Source organism: Telopea speciosissima, chromosome 4, assembly GCF_018873765.1.
Source record: "Telopea speciosissima isolate NSW1024214 ecotype Mountain lineage chromosome 4, Tspe_v1, whole genome shotgun sequence".
In the NCBI taxonomy this organism is placed as follows: Eukaryota; Viridiplantae; Streptophyta; class Magnoliopsida; order Proteales; family Proteaceae; genus Telopea; species Telopea speciosissima.
Genome location: NC_057919.1, coordinates 19,873,767 through 19,895,354, shown reverse-complemented (window position 1 = coordinate 19,895,354; position 21,588 = coordinate 19,873,767). Strand labels below are relative to the sequence as shown.

Here is a 21,588-nt window from a genome sequence, read left to right as displayed (position 1 = left end):
GACATCAACCAGAAGAGTCCAACGTTTCGCTGTCCAAAAATATAAAACATAGACATCTACAGTTTATAGACATAGTAGGAGATCCAATTCTAAAAGAATGTCCTAAAGTAAACTGATGTATAAATGGTACATACTTTCTCATGGTGGCATGCGTACAAATGTATGACAGTTGCAATCTATTGTTTTGAATGTTAAGTTTTGAACTTTCCTGAAATGTGAATGGTTTCCAACACAGACAAGTTCCAGGAACAAAATCCAGCGTCACTGTATTAGATAGTGTCTGATAGAGATCTCCAAGATATAAACCCTAAACAGGCATAACGCCAAGCATGTGCACCATTCCATGTTTAGTTATAAGCTGCTATCCGCACCAGACTTTTTTTTGGAGCTGGGGGATAATGAATATCCTTACCAGACAATATTAAATGCATCTATGGAGACTCTTATGTAAAACACCTACCAATCTAGTCCAGATCTTCAGAAAAATAAGTCCTAGCGCCCAATCTTGGTAGAGAAGGAAAACTGGGCTTTCATCTATAGGTACACGCATTGGCACGATTACCAAAAGCTCAAAGAGAAGACCAATCAACACTGGAATGACAAGGATCTGCAGAACAATAGCAAACATTAAAAGAATAACGAGTGATGAACAATTATGATCAATAACATGAAAAATATCCTCAGCTAAATGGCTTACCCATAGTGACAAAAGTGCAGAACTCTTGACTACAATTCCACACCACTTGCAGATATGGTTCAACAGAACCCATGCTCTGTGTGCCTTAACATGCTCAATTGTATACCTGGCTCCAGCTACAATGGTCCAGATAATGTAGCTTCCAATAATGAACGCGTAAAGATCTACAGGAAGAACTCATAATCAATTCATTTTTAATTCAAAGAAAATTACACAGATAAATTTATTTCCAACACAGGCAAGTACAGTAAAAGCATCAACTACATATTTTCCTATATATATTTTTACATGCTAATTGGATGGTTTTGATTAGGGGATCATCAACTAGTTAATTAATTGGCACATTGACGCAGATTCATCACCAAAATAGGCTTGTTTTATTAGGAATAAGTTTAGGGTTGAATTCTATACATGTTGGGCCTTTGATCCCTTGGGTTTTCTATGTAATTGGTCACTTTTATGGACCTGAAGTATGGGTAAGAGGGTCACATACGGGATTAGTTGTTTTAGTTCCATAGTTTTATTTTGGTGTTTTTGTTCATAAATTGAACTGGTTCAACTAATGGTTCAATTTAATTGATTTTAGTAGTTTTCTTTTAGGTGTTTAGTGGGGCTGGAATAGGACCCTGTTTTGAGTCTATTTCAGTTTCCTAGCTAGTTTAAGTTACCTAATAGGTCAAGGATTGGGTTAGGCTTTTCCTTTTTAGTGTAGGAGTTTATATTTTAGTCTTTTATATAAGGTTGTGAGGGGGGCAAGTATTGCACACGAATTTTGATATTAAGGAAAAGCTTTTTGTTGCTCTTCTTCTCCATTGAAGATTGTTGTCTTGTGTTTGATCAAGGCTGGTAAGATTGGTATTTGATCCAATCGACACCTTGCGGTGTGAAGTCCGGGTGGATCGTTTGAAAGAAACAGTGTTTGATCCGATTGACACCTTGCGGTGTGAAGCCCAGGTGGTTCTATTGAAGCTCTACTATCAAGTTCTAGACAAGATTCAATTTTTTTTCAAGTTCTCCAGTCCAACAAGCTGCTGCTACAGATTTTCTGCAAACAACAGTGAGTTTGAATCATCCCCATCCCCAACAATTCTTCTTCTAATCTTCTCACAACCCAAACCCTAAATTCCCCCCTTTTGTTTTCAATTATCCCAAGACCTAAATTCTGCCAAGACCTAACCAGCCATCAAAACCCTCCCATATTTGGATCGAATTCTCTCCTCACCCATTGGGAAACTTGATTGAAGTTCTCATCTGACCATCATAAACCCTAAAAATCCATCTTTTCCTCTTTACCCTACCATCAAACCCTAGGTCCTATGTTGACCTAATAGCAGATCTCTCTCTCTCTCTCTGATTTATCTTTTGACCGGATTCGGATAATTTCTGGAAACCAATTTTTCGAATACAGATTCCACAAAACGGATACACGAATCGAATACGGATTTTCGACTATCCATTTATATCCCTAGTAGACTGGAGAGTGGAATAATGTAGTCCTAGATAGGTAAGAGACTTACTAGGAGCCAGAACCAGGACCTGTAGAGCTGCTGGTTCGATGGGGGCAGAATTGATGTTTTAGGTCAATTTTAGGGTTAGGGTTAGGGCAGGTTTAAGGGAGTCTAAAGAGCTAGGTTTAGTGTTGTTTGAATAAAAAATTCAAAAACAGAAAATTAGGGTTTCGGGTTTTGGGTTTTGGGAAAGATGAGGGTAAAGAGATCTAGGGTTTAGAGTTGGAATTATGGAAGGGGGCTTGGATCGAGTCTTCCTAGGGTAGGAATGGACACTCAGCCAAGGTATGGATGTATTCTGATGGCTGAATTGGTTCAGGTAAGGTTTTTGGGTTTCGGCAGCTTGTGGGGGATGAAGGGAATTAAGGTTTAAGTGAAGGGATGGGCCGAGGGTTAGGATCAAGGGGAGGGGTTGATGAGAGGATCCTATGATTTAATTATGGATGAATTTTAATGGCTGCTTAAGGCTGTAAGTGAATTAGGGTTTAGGGAATTCAAATAAAATAGATGGGGGATGTTAGGGTAGGTTGTAGAGGATTAGGAGAAGAAGGGGGAATGATGGATAATGCTAAACACTTACTTGGAGTTGCAGGTCTTCAATGGCAGCAGCTTGAAGACAGCTAGAAACAGATCCTCCCGATCAACAAGATGCAAGGAGTCGATTGGATGTCCACCAATCCCTTCACCTTGAAAGGATCCACAAGGCAACACTCATGATGGAGCAAGGCAGCAAGCAGTAAGATAGTTTTTTTGAAATGTGAATTGTGGGGGAGCCTCCCATGATTGCTTTTATTTATAACTTGGCCAAAGGCCCAATAACTAGTCAGCCTAGGAGTTTGAATCCCAAAGCTGATTCCTATTACAAAAACAAGTCACTCCCTCAACATAAATCGTGGAGGGGTGGGACAACTTAAATAAAAAGGTAGAGCAATAAAAGATTCCCTAACAACCAATAGAAATAAATCACTTAAATTGGAGCATGGTCTGAACCGGTTCAATTTAAGTTACAATTAGACTGAAAAATAATCTAACTATGGAAACTTAAAAATTAACTAAGGCTCCTAACACTTGGCCCTAATGTTAGGGCTGCTTCTTCTTCTTGCGGATGCTTGGATCTGCATCAGCCCTCCCCGGCTTAAAAACATTCATCTCCAATGAATGGGTGAAGGCCATGTAACGTTCATACAACTCGGGGTCAAGCTTCTTGAGATCATCTACATGTATCCAAGTACTATCTTGGCGTGGACGACCTTTCCATTTGACGAGGAAGGAATGTTAACCAGTGCCATGTCGAGTGGTCTTGTGCATATCATCTAGAACCTCCTCGATCACACCTTCAGTACGTGGCTTAAGTTGGAGCAGCCTCAGGATTTGTTCAGAATCACCATCGTCTGAGAGATGTCCCACATATGAGTAAAGATCAGCCACATTAAACACATTGCTTATGCCCATATCAGCAGGCAACTCTAGAACATAAGCATTGGGTCCAATATGTTTCAGCATTTTGTATGGACCCATCTTGTTCGGGTGGAGCTTGCTATGGACACTTGGCTGGTGTCTCTCTGAAATAACCCTGACAATGACCATGTCTCTAAGTTTGAACTCAACATATCTGTGATGCTTATCAATTGCCGCCTTGTAATGATCAGTATTGAGTGCTATTCTTCTAACATCTATATGCACCTCAATAATGTGGCATAGGAACTCATCGGCCTCTATGCCGACCCTAGCTTGAGGGGGTAGAGGAACAAGATCAATGGGACGTCGTGGCTGAATCCCAAGTAAAATCTCGAAAGGGCTACGTCCAGTGGTCCTGTTCACAGAGCTATTGTATGCAAATTCAGCAATGTCAAGTATAGAGGGCCATGTCTTCTCATAGTCTCTAACCAAACACCTCAATAAGTTACCAAGACTTCTGTTTACAACCTCTGTTTGCCCGTCAGTAGAAAACAGCAGCTTAGTATTAGTCTTCCAGAAGTAACTCATGAACTTCACATCCCGGTCAGAAACAATAGTGCTTGGCAGTCCATGTATGCGAACTATTTCCTTGCAAAACAACTTGGCAATGTGGAAAGGATCAAGTGCTTTTTGGCAAGGAATAAAGTGAGCCATATTGGTGAATCGATCAACAACAACCATGATGGAGTCATATCTCTCACGAGTAGGGGGCAGCCCAAGAACAAAATCCATGCTAATGTCAACTCAAGGCTGGTGAGGAATCGGCAATGGTGAGTAGAGACTCGTGTTCTGCTTGGCACCCTTAGCTAGGTGGCAAACTTAGTATCTCCTGATTACATATTCCACATCCTTGGCCAAGTTAGGCCAATAATACCAATCAGTCACCTATAGGATGGTCTTGTCTTTCCCAAAATGTCCTCCCAAGCCTCCTCCATGTAACTACCGTATGATGTGATGGCATAGGGAAAAGTAGGGTATACACAGCTGTGTGCCTAGGAACAAATAACCATCGTGTATGGCATACTTAGGGTGCTGTCCACCCTACTTCAGATCAGCATATAGTCCTTATCACTAGCATGCTCATCACGAATCTGCTCGATGCTAAGTGCATGGGCTGAGAAAGTGTTTAAAGTCAGTACTTTTCTGCTCAGTGCATCAGCCATTGTGTTCTCCTTTCCTGACTTGTACTTCAAAAGCGAAGTTAAACTCCTGTAATATGCAACCCACTTGGCATGTCGGTTGCTAATAGACTTCTGTGAGTGGAGGCGCTTGAGTGCCTCATAATCCGTGTACAAAACAAACTCCTTACCAACAAGGTAATGTCTCCAATGGCGCAACACTTGAACGACAGCTTAAAGTTCAAGGTCATAAGTTGAGTAACTCTGCTTGGCATCGTTGTGCTTTTCACTGTAGAAGGCAATAGGATGCCCACTTTGCATCAAAACTCCTCCTAGACCAATATGAGAAGCATCTATAGCAACTTCAAATATTAGGTCAAAATTGGGTAGGCGTAGCATTGGAGCCTCTGTCATCTTCTTCTTGATTATTTGGAAAGCTTTATTGGCAGCTGTGTCCATTCAAACTTCACTTTGCTTTGCTTGGTGCACTTGGTGATGGGGGCCATTATAGCACTGAAATTGTGAACAAAGCTCCTGTAGAATGATGCCAGCCCATGAAAGCTTCTAACTTCAGTGAATGTCTTTGGAATAGGCCAGTCAACAATGCTTCGGACCTTCTCCGGATCAACTTCAACACCCTTTGAAGATGCAATAAATCCAAGGAAGATAACCTTGGGCAGCATAAAGGAACACTTCTTCAAATTGATGTACAACTTCTCTTGCCTGAGTACCCTTAAGACTTGCTTCAAGTGGTCAATATGTTCACCTGGATGCTTACTGTACACCAAATATCGTCAAGTAAACAACCAGAAATTTACCAATGAAAGCACGAAGTACCTGTGTCATGACTCTCATGAAGGTGCTAGGGGCATTCGTCAAACCAAAGGGCATGACCTTCCATTCGAACAACCCATCCTTGATCTTGAAAGTTGTCTTCCATTCGTCTCCAGGTCAGATACAAATCTGATGATAACCACTTTGAAGATCAATCTTGGAGAAGATCATAGAGCCGGACAGCATGTCTAACATGTCCTCAAGTCTTGGAATTGGAAACTTGTACTTGATGGTAATTTTGTTGATGGCCCTGTTGTCCACACACATACGCCATGAACTGTCCTTTGGAGTCAATAGGGCTGGAACAGCACAAGGACTTAGGCTCTCTTCAATAAACCCCTTTTGGAGCAGCTCTCCGACGTATTTCTTGAGCTCTTCATGCTCTGTAGGGCTAAGTCTGTAGGCAGGCAGATTAGCCAAAATCAAGCCAAGTACCAAATCAATGGCATGCTGAATATCCCTCAGTGGAGGTAATTCGTTTGGCAGCTCCTCCAACACCACATCAGAAAAATCAGCCAGTAGCTCTTTAATGGGCTGTGATAGTTGGACTTTTGGCTGGGCAGCAACCTCTTGAGTCACCACGGCTACGATAATACCTGAATCGTGGCTGGTCTGCTCAAATTCCTTCTGTGGAACAGCTAGGAACTTACTCTCACAGTCTGTCCCCTTTTGATTTGTACGCATAGTCTGGCATTTGAGCATCTCTGAGGGTAGATTAAGAGGGTTAAGAATGGTATGCTGTCCCTTGTGTTGAAACACACTGGTTCTTCCTTCCATAGATGGTTACATCATTATCATATAACCAGGGTTGTCCAAACAATACATCAGTCATCTTCATTGAGATGATGTCGCACCATACCTTTTCTAAATAGTGATGAGGTTGTAAACGAAATAATTCATTTACTTAAACGATATTAGGCATAAATAAGTGTTTGTCCTATGTCTGTCCTGGTTTCTGGCATAAGTGTCTGTCCTAATTTCCTATTAAGTGAAACTCCTATTTGGACTTTGTTTCTGCAAAATTTGATAATGTCATTGTGTTTAAATGGCCTACAATAGGCTGAGTACCAAGTTTCAGACCCAAACTAGGTCTAAAACCCTCTGAAACTAGCCTTTGAGTTGGGAAAAAAAAAATACACCAACTATAGGAAGTTCCAAGGTCGCAACCTGGTCGAGTTCCGAGTTTTAGTTCCATGATACCTAGTCAGCCTAGGAAGTTGAATCCCAAAGCTGATTCCTATTACAAAAACAAGTCACTCCCTCAACATAAACCATGGAGGGGTGGGACAACTTAAATAAAAAGCTAGAACAATAAAAGATTCCCTAACAACCAATAGAAATAAATCACCTAACAACTGAACCGTTTCAATTTAAGTTTACAATTAGACTGAAAAATAAACTAAGGATGGAAACTTAAAAATCAACTAAGGCTCCTAACACTTGGCCCTAATCTTAGGGCTGCTTCTTCTTACGGATGCTTGGATCTGCATCATGGAGTCATGAGTTTAGAGAGAGCGACACTACGGTCTCACTATCTGCATTGAGCGGCGGAGAACTAGAGAAGGCAAAAATTCAAGAAAATGATAAAGAGGAGGGCTGAATCCACTACTGCTCTAGGGTTGATGTTGAAATATCAAATCTGAAATTACATAGATGTCCTCATGAAATATTTTTTATTTAATTTCTTGGTTAATTACTTTTAATATACCGTAAATTGATAAAGGTATTTTTAGTATAATAAAATATTATTTATAAAACTATTATTTAATCATATTTTTATAATCGGATCTAAACGAATCAAATAATATCCACTCTGAAATTGAAATATCCGTCTTTGCATCCGACTTGCTTTCGAATGGATTCGGATAGTTTCCAGAAAAACCATTTTTGAAATACATATTCTCCATTTACATCCCTAACTATGGGCCACCAATGTTGGATATGCAGGTAGTAGTTTCATATTATACTCCCCATTTTGCATACACTATTGGTTTTTGTTATACAGGTCGAACATTTTTCATATGCTTTTAACTTGAATTAGTAAATATTCCCCTGTTTTCTAAATGCTTTTGAAATGCAAGTTTAGTCCAAAAATTAATCCTATATTAATATTTAAAGTTATATGGGCTTTTAATTCTTTGGGTTTTATTTGTAATGGGCTGCATTATAAGGCCCAAAAGTGGGGCTATAGAGGGGAGCACGAAAGTAATTATTTTAATTAATGGTGGGGCCCATTAGAGATTATGATGCAGTTCAGAAGAACAAGAAAGCCAGCAGCAAACCAGGACATTGGATTGGACCAAGAATGGACCAATATGTTTAATTTTGAGTGTCCAATAAGTTATATGGCTATGGGCTTAGAACTTTTAGGTCTACTATTGTAATGGGCCAATTCTATAAGCCAAAATATGAGGAATTTGAGTCTAATACAAGATAAATGTTAATTTATATTTTAGTAAGTTGTATTCTTTATTTTAGCACTGTTTATAGAAGGCTGGACAGGTCCCCTACACTCTAGCCCCTGGTTTCTATTTTATTAAAAGTACTAGAATAGTTTCTATTTTGCAGAAGACTCAAGTTGTAAAGGATTCTCCCTACCATACAAAGGGGTTTCTATTTTTCTTATTTCATTGAAGTCATAAATAAAGAGTAGGGGATCACACTACCCCGAAAAATTTGAACAATTTATAAAATTATGCTTACTGATTTCTATGAGATTCAAACTCCTTTGTTTTGAGATTGCAATGAAGCCCTTGGTAGGATGCCAACTTGGACTGGTGAGATGCTCTCATATCAGTTTGTCTCCCTTTTCTGTTTGGATTTTGACTTGTGATACTGTTCATTGATTCCTTGTTGCCTTGTTCTTAGTTTCAGAATACATTCTAGTGCAGGAACAACCACCATATCAGTACATTGAATCCTTGGTGGCAACAGTATTTTGTTTTCTCTTGCGGTGACCTGTGGCAGCTACTTAAATGCTCAGTTTCTATTTTTCTCCTAGTTTCTATTTCTATTCCTCCTTATTTTGTTTCCTTAATTACTAATTTCATTCCTTACGTCTATTTTTGTTTTTACTTGCTATTCTTCACTTTAGTTTCTGTTTTCTTTTGTTTATAATCCTAAGTTCCTGACTTTTCTATTTTCATAACTCCTTGATTCCTCCCAATACCTTCGGATTCACTTCTAATTTTGAAAACCCATTTAACACACCTAATAGGCCTTGTGGTGCGATCCCGGGTTCGGAAACCCTGCTTGGGTTTTCTTACGGGCCCACCCGAAATAATATCAACTCAATCAAGCAAGTTAGTGGCCAAAACTGTAATAATCTGAGATTCAAAGTACTTTAAGGAAGAGTAAACAAAACCAGTGGCAGAATAGTAACTTAAAAAGGGAAGAAACTGGAATGTAAAAACATGAGGGGAATAAATGAATTTAACTTATGAAATAAGGGGTTTCCTTGCAAATAATATAAAACAGGACTTTAATAGTGATAAGAAGAAAAAAATTTCAACCTTTCGACAGGAACAAAACCAGCGGAATAGAAGACGCTGGCGATGAGGAGAACTCCCACACGGAAAACTCAATCAACCCAAGACTTTGGACCTAATTCACAACTCATAACCCTATGAAATCCAAGTAGTAACCCACTGAAACAGCCCTCGAATCATCAAAGAAAGCTACCTGAAATTGTTTCAGGCGGTAGAACAGGAGCCAGACCTGAAGTTGAGTTGGAACTTCCAGTCCTCAGGCAATGGTTTGGTCTCAGATTTGGCAACCTAGGTCACCCTAGGGTATGTAACGAAACCTCTAAATTTAAGCCCTCATTGATAGCACTCCAAAGAGTTCAATCTCAGGGTTTAGGGCTGTCACATACGGTAGAACAGAATAGAATAACAGAGCATAGTTGTCAAAGAGTCATCTAGGTGCCACTTTGGCGTCCGGGCAGAAAATCTGGGCCAAATCGAGCTGTCGCCTTATTGTACAAGGCGCTTTGGCGTCGGTGGCACATGCTCATAGCAGCAGTGTAATGAGTAGAAGAAGAAGATGAAGATGGAAGGAGGGGGAGGAGGAAGACAAAGAAGATTGAAGACGCAGTAGCAGCGGTCGCCACAACAATTGCTGCCAACAAAGAAAAGTTGCAGTGGCCACCACCACGCCATCATCGCTACCATAAAAGAAAAAGGAAGCAAAAAGAATAGGGAGCGTACCTGTTCGAGTTCAGTGCCGCTGCCACTCCCTTCAACACTGTCGCAGCCTTGTCAACAACAAGCAGCCGCAGAGTCATGATTCATTCGACGTTGTGAATGTAGCTTGTTTCTAGGAGGACAAGTGGTTTTTGCTCCACTATTCCCTCTGGCCCTCAAGCCCCACTTCTAGAATCCATTGACATCGAGAATGCCTCAACCCCCCCCCCCCTCTAATTAGTATTTGTGGCAGAATCTATCAAGAATGCCCTCAACTCCGCCCTTTCTTTAATAAGATATTTGTTTATCTTATTTTATATATTAATGCCCTCAACCCCCCCCCCCCTACTTTATTATTTGTGGGAGAATCCATCGAGAATGCCGTCAACCCCCCTTTCTTTAGTAAGATATTTGTTTATCTTATGGGAGAGGGTTCCTGAAAGGCAGTGTGGCTCAATGCCGCCAATGGGATTTCAGCCTTTCATGGGGACGGGGGCGTCATTTCGCGCCCCTCTGTGACTGGACGCAGGGGGCCACATTGCCTTTCAGGGTTCGTTTTCCCTTATTTTATATATCAATAGGGGTGTAAAGGGGCCGAGATGGGCCGGGCTTGCACTAAACCCTAGCCCAACCCTAAGAGCCTTAACCTAAACCCAAGCCCAGTCCGGCCCTGCCAGGGCCAAGCATAACCTCAACCCAGCCCGACCATGGCAGGGTTTTCCCAAGCCAAGCCCGGCCCGGCCCGGCCCGACCCTGATTGGCCCTAAATTTCTTGGCCCATTGAGTTGTGGAACTAAGTCAACTAACAAAGCCCGATCACAGTCCACTTAACAAAGCCCAAGCTATTAAAAAAGGTAGTTTTTCGCAGAGAGGTTGTTTCAAGACTTGAACCCGTAACAACTTGGTCATAATGGAGGAACCTTGACTATTGCACCAAGGCCCGCTCTCTACATATTTTTTAAATATACTAGTAAAGTTGCACGTGCAAATGCACGTGTTTGCTTTTTTTCATGTATGAATCACCGAAATGAACACCCAACATTTTAGATGTTTTACTTAAATAATAAAATTGTTTATATAAACAAACATTACAGTAATCCATTTTTTCTTTTATTTCTTTACAAGAATAATTAATGCAACATTGAGGGGGGGTTTATCATGGATAATATTGTAATATTTTTATTTTTATTTTTATTTTAAGATAAGATGTTATTAATGGAGGAAGAATTGAATTTAGCTGAAAATTATAACAATTAATTGAAGGGGGGTTTATCGATTGTTCAAGGAATAATGGATGATATTGTAAATTTTTTTTTGGGTAAGATAAGATGAGATTATTTTATACATTGGAAAGTAGGGTTTTATAGATTGTTCAACGAAAAATGGGATTATTTTACTCTCTCTTTCTAATTTCTAATTTCTAATTAATAATTAATAATAATTATCTTTTATTGAATTTATCTGAAAAAAACGTGAGAAAACTGAGTAGGGAAATGATTGGTCCCTTAATTTTTATAAAAGAATAATTAATGTAATAATTAATGTAACATTTTTTTTTGGTGAATAATTAATGTAACATTGAGGGGGGGTTTATTAATGGAGGAAGAATTTAATTTATCTGAAAATTATAACAATTAATAATTAATAATTAATGAAGGGTATTTTCAAAATTATAACAATTAATTGAGGGGGGTTTATCAATTGTTCAAGGAATAATGGATAATATTGTAAATTTATTTTTTGGTAAGATAAGATGGGATTATTTTATACATTGGAAAGTGGGGTTTTATACATTGTTCAACGAAAAATGGGATTATTTTACTCTTTATAATTTCTAATTTCTAATTAATAATTAATAATAATTATCTCTTATTGAATTTATCTGAAAAAACGTGAGAAAACTGAGTAGGGAAACGATTGGTCCATTAATTTTTATAAAAGAATAATTAATGTAACATTGAGGGGGGTTTATTAATGGAGGAAGAATTGAATTTAGCTGAAAATTATAACAATTAATAATTAATAATTAATGAAGGGTATTTTTTTGGGCTTATTGATATTGTTGAAGGGTATTTTTGGTATGAAAAGATTTGCCATGACTTTTGAGTTTCTACATTTATAATATAGTATGATATTATATAATAAAGGGTCGTGCTGGCCCTGCCAGGGTCAAGGCCTCAACCCAAGCCCGGCCCGGCCCGGCCCTGCCAAGGCCAGGAAAACACTAAACCCAGCCCGGCCCTATCCAGGCTCAGGGCGGGTTCCGGCTGGCCGGGTTTTTTTGACACCTCTATATATCAATATTCTATTTTATTATAACCAAAAGGAACAGAAGTAAAAATTGATGTACAAGTACGGTTACAAAGTCTTTTTGGACATTTTAAGATTGAGATAATGACAAATCTTACGAGAATACATTAAAAAATACTACAGCAGCTAGGCAGACGACTTGTCGCCTAAGCGCTTAGCTGGCCCTCGAACGCCTTGGATCGCCTAGCACCTTGACAACTATGTAAAAGAGAGAGAGAGAGAGAGAGAATAAAAGAAGGAAAAGAGTAATGGAGAAGAAGGAAGTTACCTGAGAAGAGAAAAGGGAGAGATGATTGAGAGTGAGAGAGAGAGAAGTTGGCCAGCTAGCACACAAAACACACCACACAGGTAACAAAATCCAATTTCCTTTTCAATTCATTCTCTATTGCTCTCTAACATTTTACATGAATATAAAGAAGCTCCCCTAACATATTAATAGAAACTCAACCAAAATTGGGAACCAAATAAACTAAGTAACTCAAACTAGGCAATGTCTCAAATAAAGAAACTACCAAAATAATTCCTACGTAATCTACCTACCCAAATAAGATAAAATAAGATTACATCTTATGTCAACTACCAGCCCCTTTAGGACAGAAAACCGGGTTGGGCCGGTTGCATCTTGGGTTAGGTTTCCAAACAGGGTCATTTCAGTCCAGCACCTTGTGATCAGAGTTGCAACCAGGTCTGATCATCCTTTGACCAGGTTGCTGATATTGCTCTTTTGGAGGGTTATTGAGAGACCTATTGTTTAAGGTCTGTCTGAGCTAATAATTATTGTTTTAGGGATCTTAGGCCCATTCCTTAGCTGTTATAGATAAGTCTAGAAGAGACCTATTAAATTTAGTTTCTGTTTTCATACTTAAAAGAGTCCTAATAATATTTTGTAAGTTAGTTGATGCAGATTTATCACCAAACTGGGCTTCTTTGCTTAGGAATAAGTCTAGGGTTGGGTCATATACACGTTGGGCCTTTGATCCTATGGGTTTTCTATGTAATAGGCCACTTTTATGGGCCTAAAATATGGGTAATTAGGTTGCATACGGGATTAGTTGTTTTAGTTCCATTAGTTTTATTTTGGTGTTTTTGTTCATAAATTGAACCCGTTCAACCAATGATTCAATTTAAGTGATTTTAGTAGTTTTCTTTTAAGTGTTTAATGGGGTTGGATTAGGACTTTGTTTGAATCTATTTCAGTTTCCTAGTTAGTTTAAGTTATCTAATAGGTCAAGGATTTGGTTAGGCCTTTCCTTTTTAGTGTAAGACAGTAGGAGTCTAATTTTGAGTCTTTTATATAAGGTTGTAAGGGGGGCAAGTATTCAAGACGACTTTTGATTAATGAAAAGCTTTTTGCTACTCTTCTTATCTATTGAAGATTTTTGTCTTGTGTTTGATCAAGGCCGGTGGGATTGGTGTTTGATCCAGTCGACACCTTGCAATGTGAAGCCCGAGTGGTTCGTACTAGCCCACTTTGTTCTTCATTGGTGTTCTACAATCAAATTCTAGTTCAAGATTGGATTTTATTCAAGAATCTCATTCAAACAAGCTGCTGTCCAGGAAATTCAGTAACTATAGTAAGTTTGAATCATCCCCAACCCCTACCCTTCTTCTAATATTCCATACATCCAAACCCTAGATTTCCCCTTTTTGTTTTCACTTTTCCCAAGACCTAAATTCTTCCCAGACCAAACCAACCATAGAAACAATCCCAATTTTGGATCGAATTCTCCCCTCACCCATTGGGAAACTCAATCCAAGTTCCAGCCCAAATTGACCATCCTAAACCCTAGAAATCCATCTTTTCCTCTTTTCAAAAACCCAAACTCTAACCCCAAACCTTGCTGCCGATCCATCCCAGATCACTTCCACCCATCAAAACTTAACATAACCTTCACTGGAAGAATCCCCTACATCAACTTGACCTAACTCTACCATCAAACCCTAACCTTAATTTCACATTTTTACCTATTTTTGACCTATCCGAACTACCATTCGACTTAGATCCTGGTTGTCTGGCTTCTAGTTGGTCTCCTACCAATCTAGAACTACATTATTAGTTTACTTATTTTAGGAAACTAGATATTAGGGGGATTCTTTTTTATTAATTTTTTGGTTCTTTAAATACAGGTAACGCCCCTAATCAATAGTTAATGAAGATGTGTTTTAGTAAAAAATGAGAGTTGTGAAAACTCATCTCATCTCCTCTTTTTCTTTCTAAAATCTTTTTCTTTCTAAAATTGCTGTTCACATTATTATTCACAAGTACCGTTCACAGTCCCAAAACAACCCCATATCTCCTCTTTCTTCTTTTCTTATTCTCTCTTTCTTTCCCCCTCATAGACTGCTGCAATCAACCAACCAGCAAGCCTTTTCAATTTTAGATTTATCAGGAAAATATTTCAGATCTGGGCCTATGAAGCAGCCGATCTGATCTTCGTTTCTTAATCTGGAATCTAGGTTGGCTGGTAGCATTATTTTTCTATCATATGGCCTTTTAAGTCATTTTTCATCATGCGCAAGCGGGCAGAAAGAATATAAAAAGCCCCCCCAAGTCAAAACAACTAGTCATTCACCAGCCACAGCCCAAAAGAATGGGAATGCGTAGATTCTAACAAGCATTTACCTCAAGCATGGGAAGTGTAGACTAAAAACAAGAACTTTTTGCAACCAGCTTACCATTACACTTGATTCCATGTGTTATGGGGAGAAGGGGAACACCATTGAATAGTGCACGTCCAAGTGAAATGGGTACAACTATCAAGGCTGAATTGAAAAGAAGCAGGGTCATCCACGCTAACACCAGCAACAGAACAATGCGAAGGACAAAACCATACCTGCAAAGAGTTCAATATGATGATTTCCAGATAGACAGTATAAAATGGGTTTGAAAAGAATTACTGTCAATGAGCATAAAAAATCCATACCAGAATTAATTGCACCAAAGAAATTAACAGAGGACCAATCAGAAAAGACACCATATAAAGAACTATGGAACCTAGAAAATAAATGTACACCATGTCCTCACAGTGTCCAACAACTCAACTCAATTCAACCCTACAAAGCCTTATCCCAGCTATATGACAGCAACTAAAAACCCTGCTTGACTGTTCAACCACATTAATTGTTCCATCTTCTGTTAGATCATAAACATTACTTATGGTGCAAGACAAGGCTAAGTTCAGATTAAGTAAAAGAGAGAGAAGTCATGGGCTAGGGTATTTCATAACCTTAAATCAACTTAATTGTCAATTCCAAATATACAAGCAAACCATACCCATCCAGACCTCCTCAAACTGCGACCTACTATGGCTCTCACCCACTCTTGCTGAGTTCCTGATTAAACCAAGACTCATCGTATGACTAATTACAGTTTACATGCATACACAATCTCTGAGTTGAATATGGACATCCTAAAGAAGAAACCTTATTGCTCAGATTAGAAATTGATGATCTGGTGTCATTGTAGCACCGTGGCTCAGGGACTCACTTGTGATGAGTCTCCTAATTGTAGTCACCCCACCCTCTTTAGGACAATGAACTTGAGTCACAAGATTTTTTATTTGGGCCTTGAGCACCGCAACGGGCGCTCTTCATGTCGCTGTCTAACCCACAAGATTCACCTGCCAAGTCTTGAATAGCCTTCTAAGAGGCATCCATTCTTATTCGCAAGTCATCAAGATCTCTAAGGAGGACTCAAATTCCTCAACTAGAGCCTCTAAGCTGGTGACTCTTTCCGGGATAACGCTGTGAGTTGTGTGCTCTCCAACAGTAGTCACACCCTTTGATGCTCGTATCTTACAGGATTCCACAGGCTCTTGGACCACTGACTTTATCATATGAGCTCGGTCTTTCCAAGGCATCAAGAACCTTCTTCTGACCTCCTGTCGGGACCTCCACTGGATATGGAATAAAACTAAAGAAAGCTGCCAAAAAACACTATAGACGTTGTTGGCTGTGATTTGGCTTGGGTGCTTCCTCTAGTCTCGTCTATACCCTTGCTTGCTGCTACCAACAATTCAGATGCATCTACCTCATCTTCATTTTGCCCTGGATATTGCTGCCTCAAGCTACTGGTTCAAAAGCAGCACTTGATTCGATAAGAATTAATAGGCAATCCATTCTTTCATACTTCTGATAATACTCCTCTACACATTACTCATATTGGATCAGTTACCTTATTTCTTTCTTCTTCTCTATCTTTGATTCTCAAAAATCTTTTTTTCTCATGCTCGGTCAACTTATGGATCAAAACGTGTGTTGTTTCATCCTCTTTCTTGTTTTAGAAATCTGATTGGCAAAGGTCAAAGGAGTGGGCCACTCTTCCACTTTGATTTTGGGTGACGTTCTCATCCGGCTTTTGCTCTCTTACCGTCAAAAGAAGAATTAGCAGCTAAAGACAATCAGCTGGTGCCACAAACAATGTTTTGGTCGTCCTTATTGATGCAGAATTTCAGCAAGAAGAGAAGATGAACTTGTTGTTTTGGATTTGGTTTAATTTATTGGGCCCATATGAATCTATGGTTCAAGTTTGGTTTGAGTTAGGCTTAATTGGAGTGCCCAATGGGTTATGTGGGCCATGGCCTTAGTATTTCTGAGTTTTCTATTGTAATGGGCCAATTCTATAAGCCTAAATGTTAGGGGTTTAGGTCCCATACGGGATTAAGTAGTTAGTTTCTATTTTGTAATATTCTAGAACAGCTTCTATTTTGAAGAGAGACTTAAGTTGCAACGGATCCTTCCTACCGTACATAGGGTTTTCCTACTTTAGTGATTGCTATGGATTTATAAATAAAGACAAGAGGGCATTGCCCCAAACAATTTTGGCTACTAAAAAGATCCCCCAAAAAAAAAAAAACTTGTGTTCTCTGTGGAGATTCATGCTACTATGGTGAATCAGCAATCATCCTTCGAGGTGAAGCCTAGGTTAGGTGGTTGTGAAGCCTCCTGTAGGCCTTCGTGGTGACTGGTGAAGCTAGGTCATATTCCCTCTTCCCCCTCTCTTCTGTCCATCTTGTTCTCAGTTTCAGCAAAACCACAAGCTTCTGTTCTTGCACATCAATTCTGTCCATTTGTGTTAGCCCATCTGACAGTCAGATAGAGCCCAATTTTGACTATGACACATTCCTCCCTAATATACTACATCTGTCCAGGCTTACAGCATCATCGGATCTGGAATTGACTTGCTATTTTCTATTTTCACTTAGTTTCTAATTTCTATACACCTCCATTACTTCCCCTATCTAACCCTTGGATCTTTGTGATATTTTAAGCACTTGACCAGCAGATTTGGGCCTACCTTCGACCAGAATTTCAGCCCCATCGGCTGGCTGAATTAGAGGATAATCAACCTTCTATTTTCTGCCCCTTTAGCTGTTTAAGTTACTTCAATGTGTGATGCAGGTGCACTACCTTGGACCAACCCAAACCCATTCGGGTATCCAGATGGAGATGAACCGGGTCCAGTTTGAGTTTTTGGATCTAGTAGATTTTAGGAATTTAAGTTTATGGGGAAATAAAGTCTTTAGTTTATTTTATTCTGTTTATTTTAGAAGTTAGCTACATAGGATATTTGGTTTCCCAATTGTTCTTAGTTTCCTTATTTGAATAAGTTTCCTAGTTAGAGGGAGTTTATTTTAGGAGTCTTTTATTTCTCTTTATACATGGTGTAACTCCCCATCATTGAATAGATTGAAAGATGAGTTGCGTTTGTGTTTGTGAAGAGCCTGCGTGGCTGGTTGTGTGAGATCCTCCCCTCCCCTTCTTCTAATTTCCCTTCTTTTGTGAAGAGCCTGCGTGGCTGGTTGTGTGAGATCCTCCCCTCCCCTTCTTCTAATTTCCCCTCTTTTCCCTGCAACTCTGAAATCCTATCTCAGGATTCTCCCTTCTCCCAATAGTCCTCCACCAATTTGGTATCAGAGCTGAAGGATCCATTATCCTTCCCTGTCAATCTCTTTCATCTCATTCCCCTTCTTCTCTGATCTCTTTTCCCTGTTACCGTTCGTCCATGCGATACCAGCAGTGGAAAAAAAAACATAGAACCACCGTGACAGCGTATTCTTCCGACTCCCCAAACCTCTTCCGACTCCAACGGTAACCTTCTCTCCTTTCTACCTTGCTGTAACCGTGAATCCAAAAAAAAAAAAAACCCATCCCTTCAATATCTCCCCGACACTCCTCCTTCTCCCCCAAAAATTCATCTCCCCAACCCCATCATTTCAATTCCCACCCCTTAGGGTTCTGCCAGCAGGAACCAGAACCCAAAAAAAAAAGAGGGAGAGAAGAACAGAGAGTGCGAGAAACAGAGAATCAAACAGAAAAGGAAAAAAAAAAGTAGAGTCAGAAGACCAGAAGATTCAGAGGAGAAGATACAAGAGGTCATACCTGGTTTCCCATCTTCCCGCCGCGAGTCGACTTTCCGGAGTGGAAGCCTCCCTTCCTCGCATAAAAACCTCCATCGAAGTCACAAAGTCTTCCATTTTCTTTGCGTCGTCTTCCCCACTTCGAAGCCTTGACTGTTTTGGAGTAACAGACATCAAGTAGGACACTACACTCAGTAACCCCCAAAAACCCACAACTTCTCTTTTAAAACCCCACGATTCCACTTTTATTTGTCTTTTCCTTTTTTTTATTTCCAAAACTGCCCTCCCCTTTTAGTCTAATTCTGATTTACCCCCTACTTTCACTTTATTCCAAGTTTGCCCCTTTTTCCCTAATACACGATACACTCCACAGTACACTCTTGTGTTCTTTTCCTTATAGTTTGAACTTCCATTAATTACAACTCTGCCATCACCTTATAAATTTCTATTTAATTAATGTTTTGCCATTACCCTTTGAGTGTTCTCTTGCTTGTCAACCACGGTAACCAACAGCTAGATTATCCAACAGCTTTAACTCATACAAAGGTGAAACTGATACCAAATTTGACACCCTCACTGGACGTATCGATACCCCCTTTTTTTTGGATTAATAAAAAATTAATTAACTAAAGGAAAGAAGGGGGGAGGGAAATACAAGCACGAGGCTAGAACAAGCCTTGCCTAAACAACACAAGGACAAATAAAAAAAAGGGAGAAGAACCCCTACAAAAATTGCGCACTAAAGGGCCAGAACTAAAAACACCCAAAGGCAACCAAAACGAAGCGACTATCCAGGATCCAAAGGCTCACGACAAAGAGCATGATCTCTGATATCCGGGCTTAGGGGCGAAATCCTCTCCGAGCAGGGCAAGGAATAGGCAATGTAGGGACGATTCTTAGGAAAAGGAGGGGAGCTTGGGTTTCGGCGGCGAAAAACTCGCAGGGAAGGGGGGCAATAGCCAGGGGCACCAAGTGCGGGAACCCGGTGATAGAGTTTAGGCCCAAATGGGTTTGAGCCGGAACAGATGGATTTGAGCAGAGGGACGGATGGCTAGAAGAAGCTGACCCAAGAAGACCAGCCGGCCCATTAAGACCAGCTAGATCAACCAAAGGAAAGGAGGTGGGCTGGGCCAGCGAAGGAGTGGCCAAAGGAAGAGAAGGGATCACAGGTGAACGGGGGTAATCCCTAGACTCAAGGGGTCAGGTCCGGGCGGAAGCGACGGAGGAAGAGAGCTAGGAGGAGAGTCGATAAGGAGAGGGTCTCGAGACTGCAGACAAGTTTCAGACTGATGGGGAAGGGGAAGATCGACCACCTGAGAAGGCGATCTTATCGCAAAGGCCCCATGATGCAGGACGTTTGGGGACTGCTCCTACTAGCCCTAGCCCAGGCCCAGGCCCAGGCCCAGGCCCAATTAGATACTCCAAGGGATACCATCTCAGGCCCAAGCCCAAGCCGTACCATCCCTGCATTTAGTTTTTATTTTAGTTATTGCTGTAGAAGTAATTATTAGAGGACAGTTATTGCTATAGAAGTAGTTGTTAGGGAGTTATTTTCTGCAATTTTTTTGATTTTGAGTTTTTAAAAGACTGTATTTTGAGAAGGAATGGGGAACAGAATTGAATAATGGAAAGAATGAATTGAGTTTCTGGCTGTGTGTGTGTACACCCTCCTTCCACCCCCCCTCCTTCTTCTTCTCTTTTCTACCTGCAACTCTGATCCCCCCCTCTTCTTCTTCTCACGGTTTCTTCTCTTTTCCCCCTGCAATTCTGATGTCCTTCCTGGATTCTCCTTCTTCCTTTCCCCTCCCCCATTATCTGGTATCAGAGCCCAACCTGGGTGAATCTCTCTTCTTCTTTTTCTTCTTCTTCTTCTTTTTCTTTTCCTGTGTAGCTAAAGCTTTCTTCCCCACCATCTTGCGAGATCTCTCCTCTCGAATTCTTCTCCCTTTCAGTCTCTCTTCCCCTCTTACCTTTCTTCTCCTATCTAAGTTCTCTTATCTTGTTTCCTTCCCTGTTCTGGAAACCCCAAGCCAAAACTCCAAAATACTCATATACAACTACCTTATCCTCTTTACCATAACATCCATTGAACACCTTTACCCACACGATTGCAACAACCAATCGTTCCATATTATTCCATCTTATCCCAAGTTGGAATGATGAACAACACCGGAGATACTGCAACAGTAATGGCATATGACTTCGACATTCCACCCAACAATATAGAGAGGACGTGTTGTTTCAAGATTTCATCTCCTTTTCTTGTGAATTACCAGAGCTTTTGAACGGCATGGATGTGCAGCAGATGGACTGGTTTCCCAGGTTTATCCAAACTCGAGGTCGAGTTTTTTAAAGCAAGGGAGAGTTGATGCAGGACGTTTGGGTACGGCTCCTACTAGCCCTAGCCCAGGCCCAATTAGATACTCCAAGGGATACCATCTCAGGCCCCAGCCCAAGCCCTACCAGCCCTGCATTTAGTTTTTATTTTAGTTATTGTTGTAGAAGTAGTTATCAGAGGACAGTTATTGCTGTAGAAGTAGTTGTTAGGAAGTTATTTTCTGCAATTTTTTTGATTTTGAGTTTTTAAAAGACTGTATTTTGAGAAGGAATGGGGAACAAAATTGAATAATGGAAAGAAAGAATTGAGTTTCTGGCTGTGTGCATGTGCACCCTCCTTCCCCCCCCCCTCCTTCTCTTTTCTCCCTGCAACTCTGATCCCCCCTCTTCTTCGTCTTCTCACGGTTTCGTCTCTTTTCCCCCTGCAATTCTGATGTCCTTCATGGATTCTCTTTCTTCCTTTCCCCTCCCCCATTATCGAGATCGACAGCTAGGTTCTCACACAGGTCACGATCGGTCGAAGTACATTGATCAGAAGGAGAAACGAGAGAGACTGATGGGTCAGCATCAACGACAGAGCAAGAGGCTAAAGCTGCAAAACGATTTCGCCCAAGGGACAAAACAAAGGTTTGGTTTTGTCCAGCGGACAAACCGATAGGAGAAGTCAAAGGTTGGGGAACTTTTGACCGATTTTTTGGCAGGTTCTGGTTTTGGATCTTCCACGGGAGGGCAAACTGAGCGCCAGAGAGTTGCTCAGGTCTTTGGCAGCGCCTGGTTGGGTCG

General features: G+C 40.4%; 1 protein-coding gene across 1 annotated transcript in view; it reads right to left on the bottom strand.

The window, feature by feature from the left end:
- Window positions 1–21,588, bottom strand: part of LOC122658539 (probable E3 ubiquitin ligase SUD1) — a 42,755-nt gene that overhangs the window by 1,044 nt on the left and 20,123 nt on the right. The window contains exons 6-8 of the mRNA XM_043853546.1: window positions 14,786–14,943; window positions 698–861; window positions 461–607 (exon numbers count right to left, since the gene is read on the bottom strand). Coding sequence (XP_043709481.1) covers window positions 461–607; window positions 698–861; window positions 14,786–14,943 — 469 coding nt within the window. The remainder of the gene's footprint in view (window positions 1–460; window positions 608–697; window positions 862–14,785; window positions 14,944–21,588) is intronic.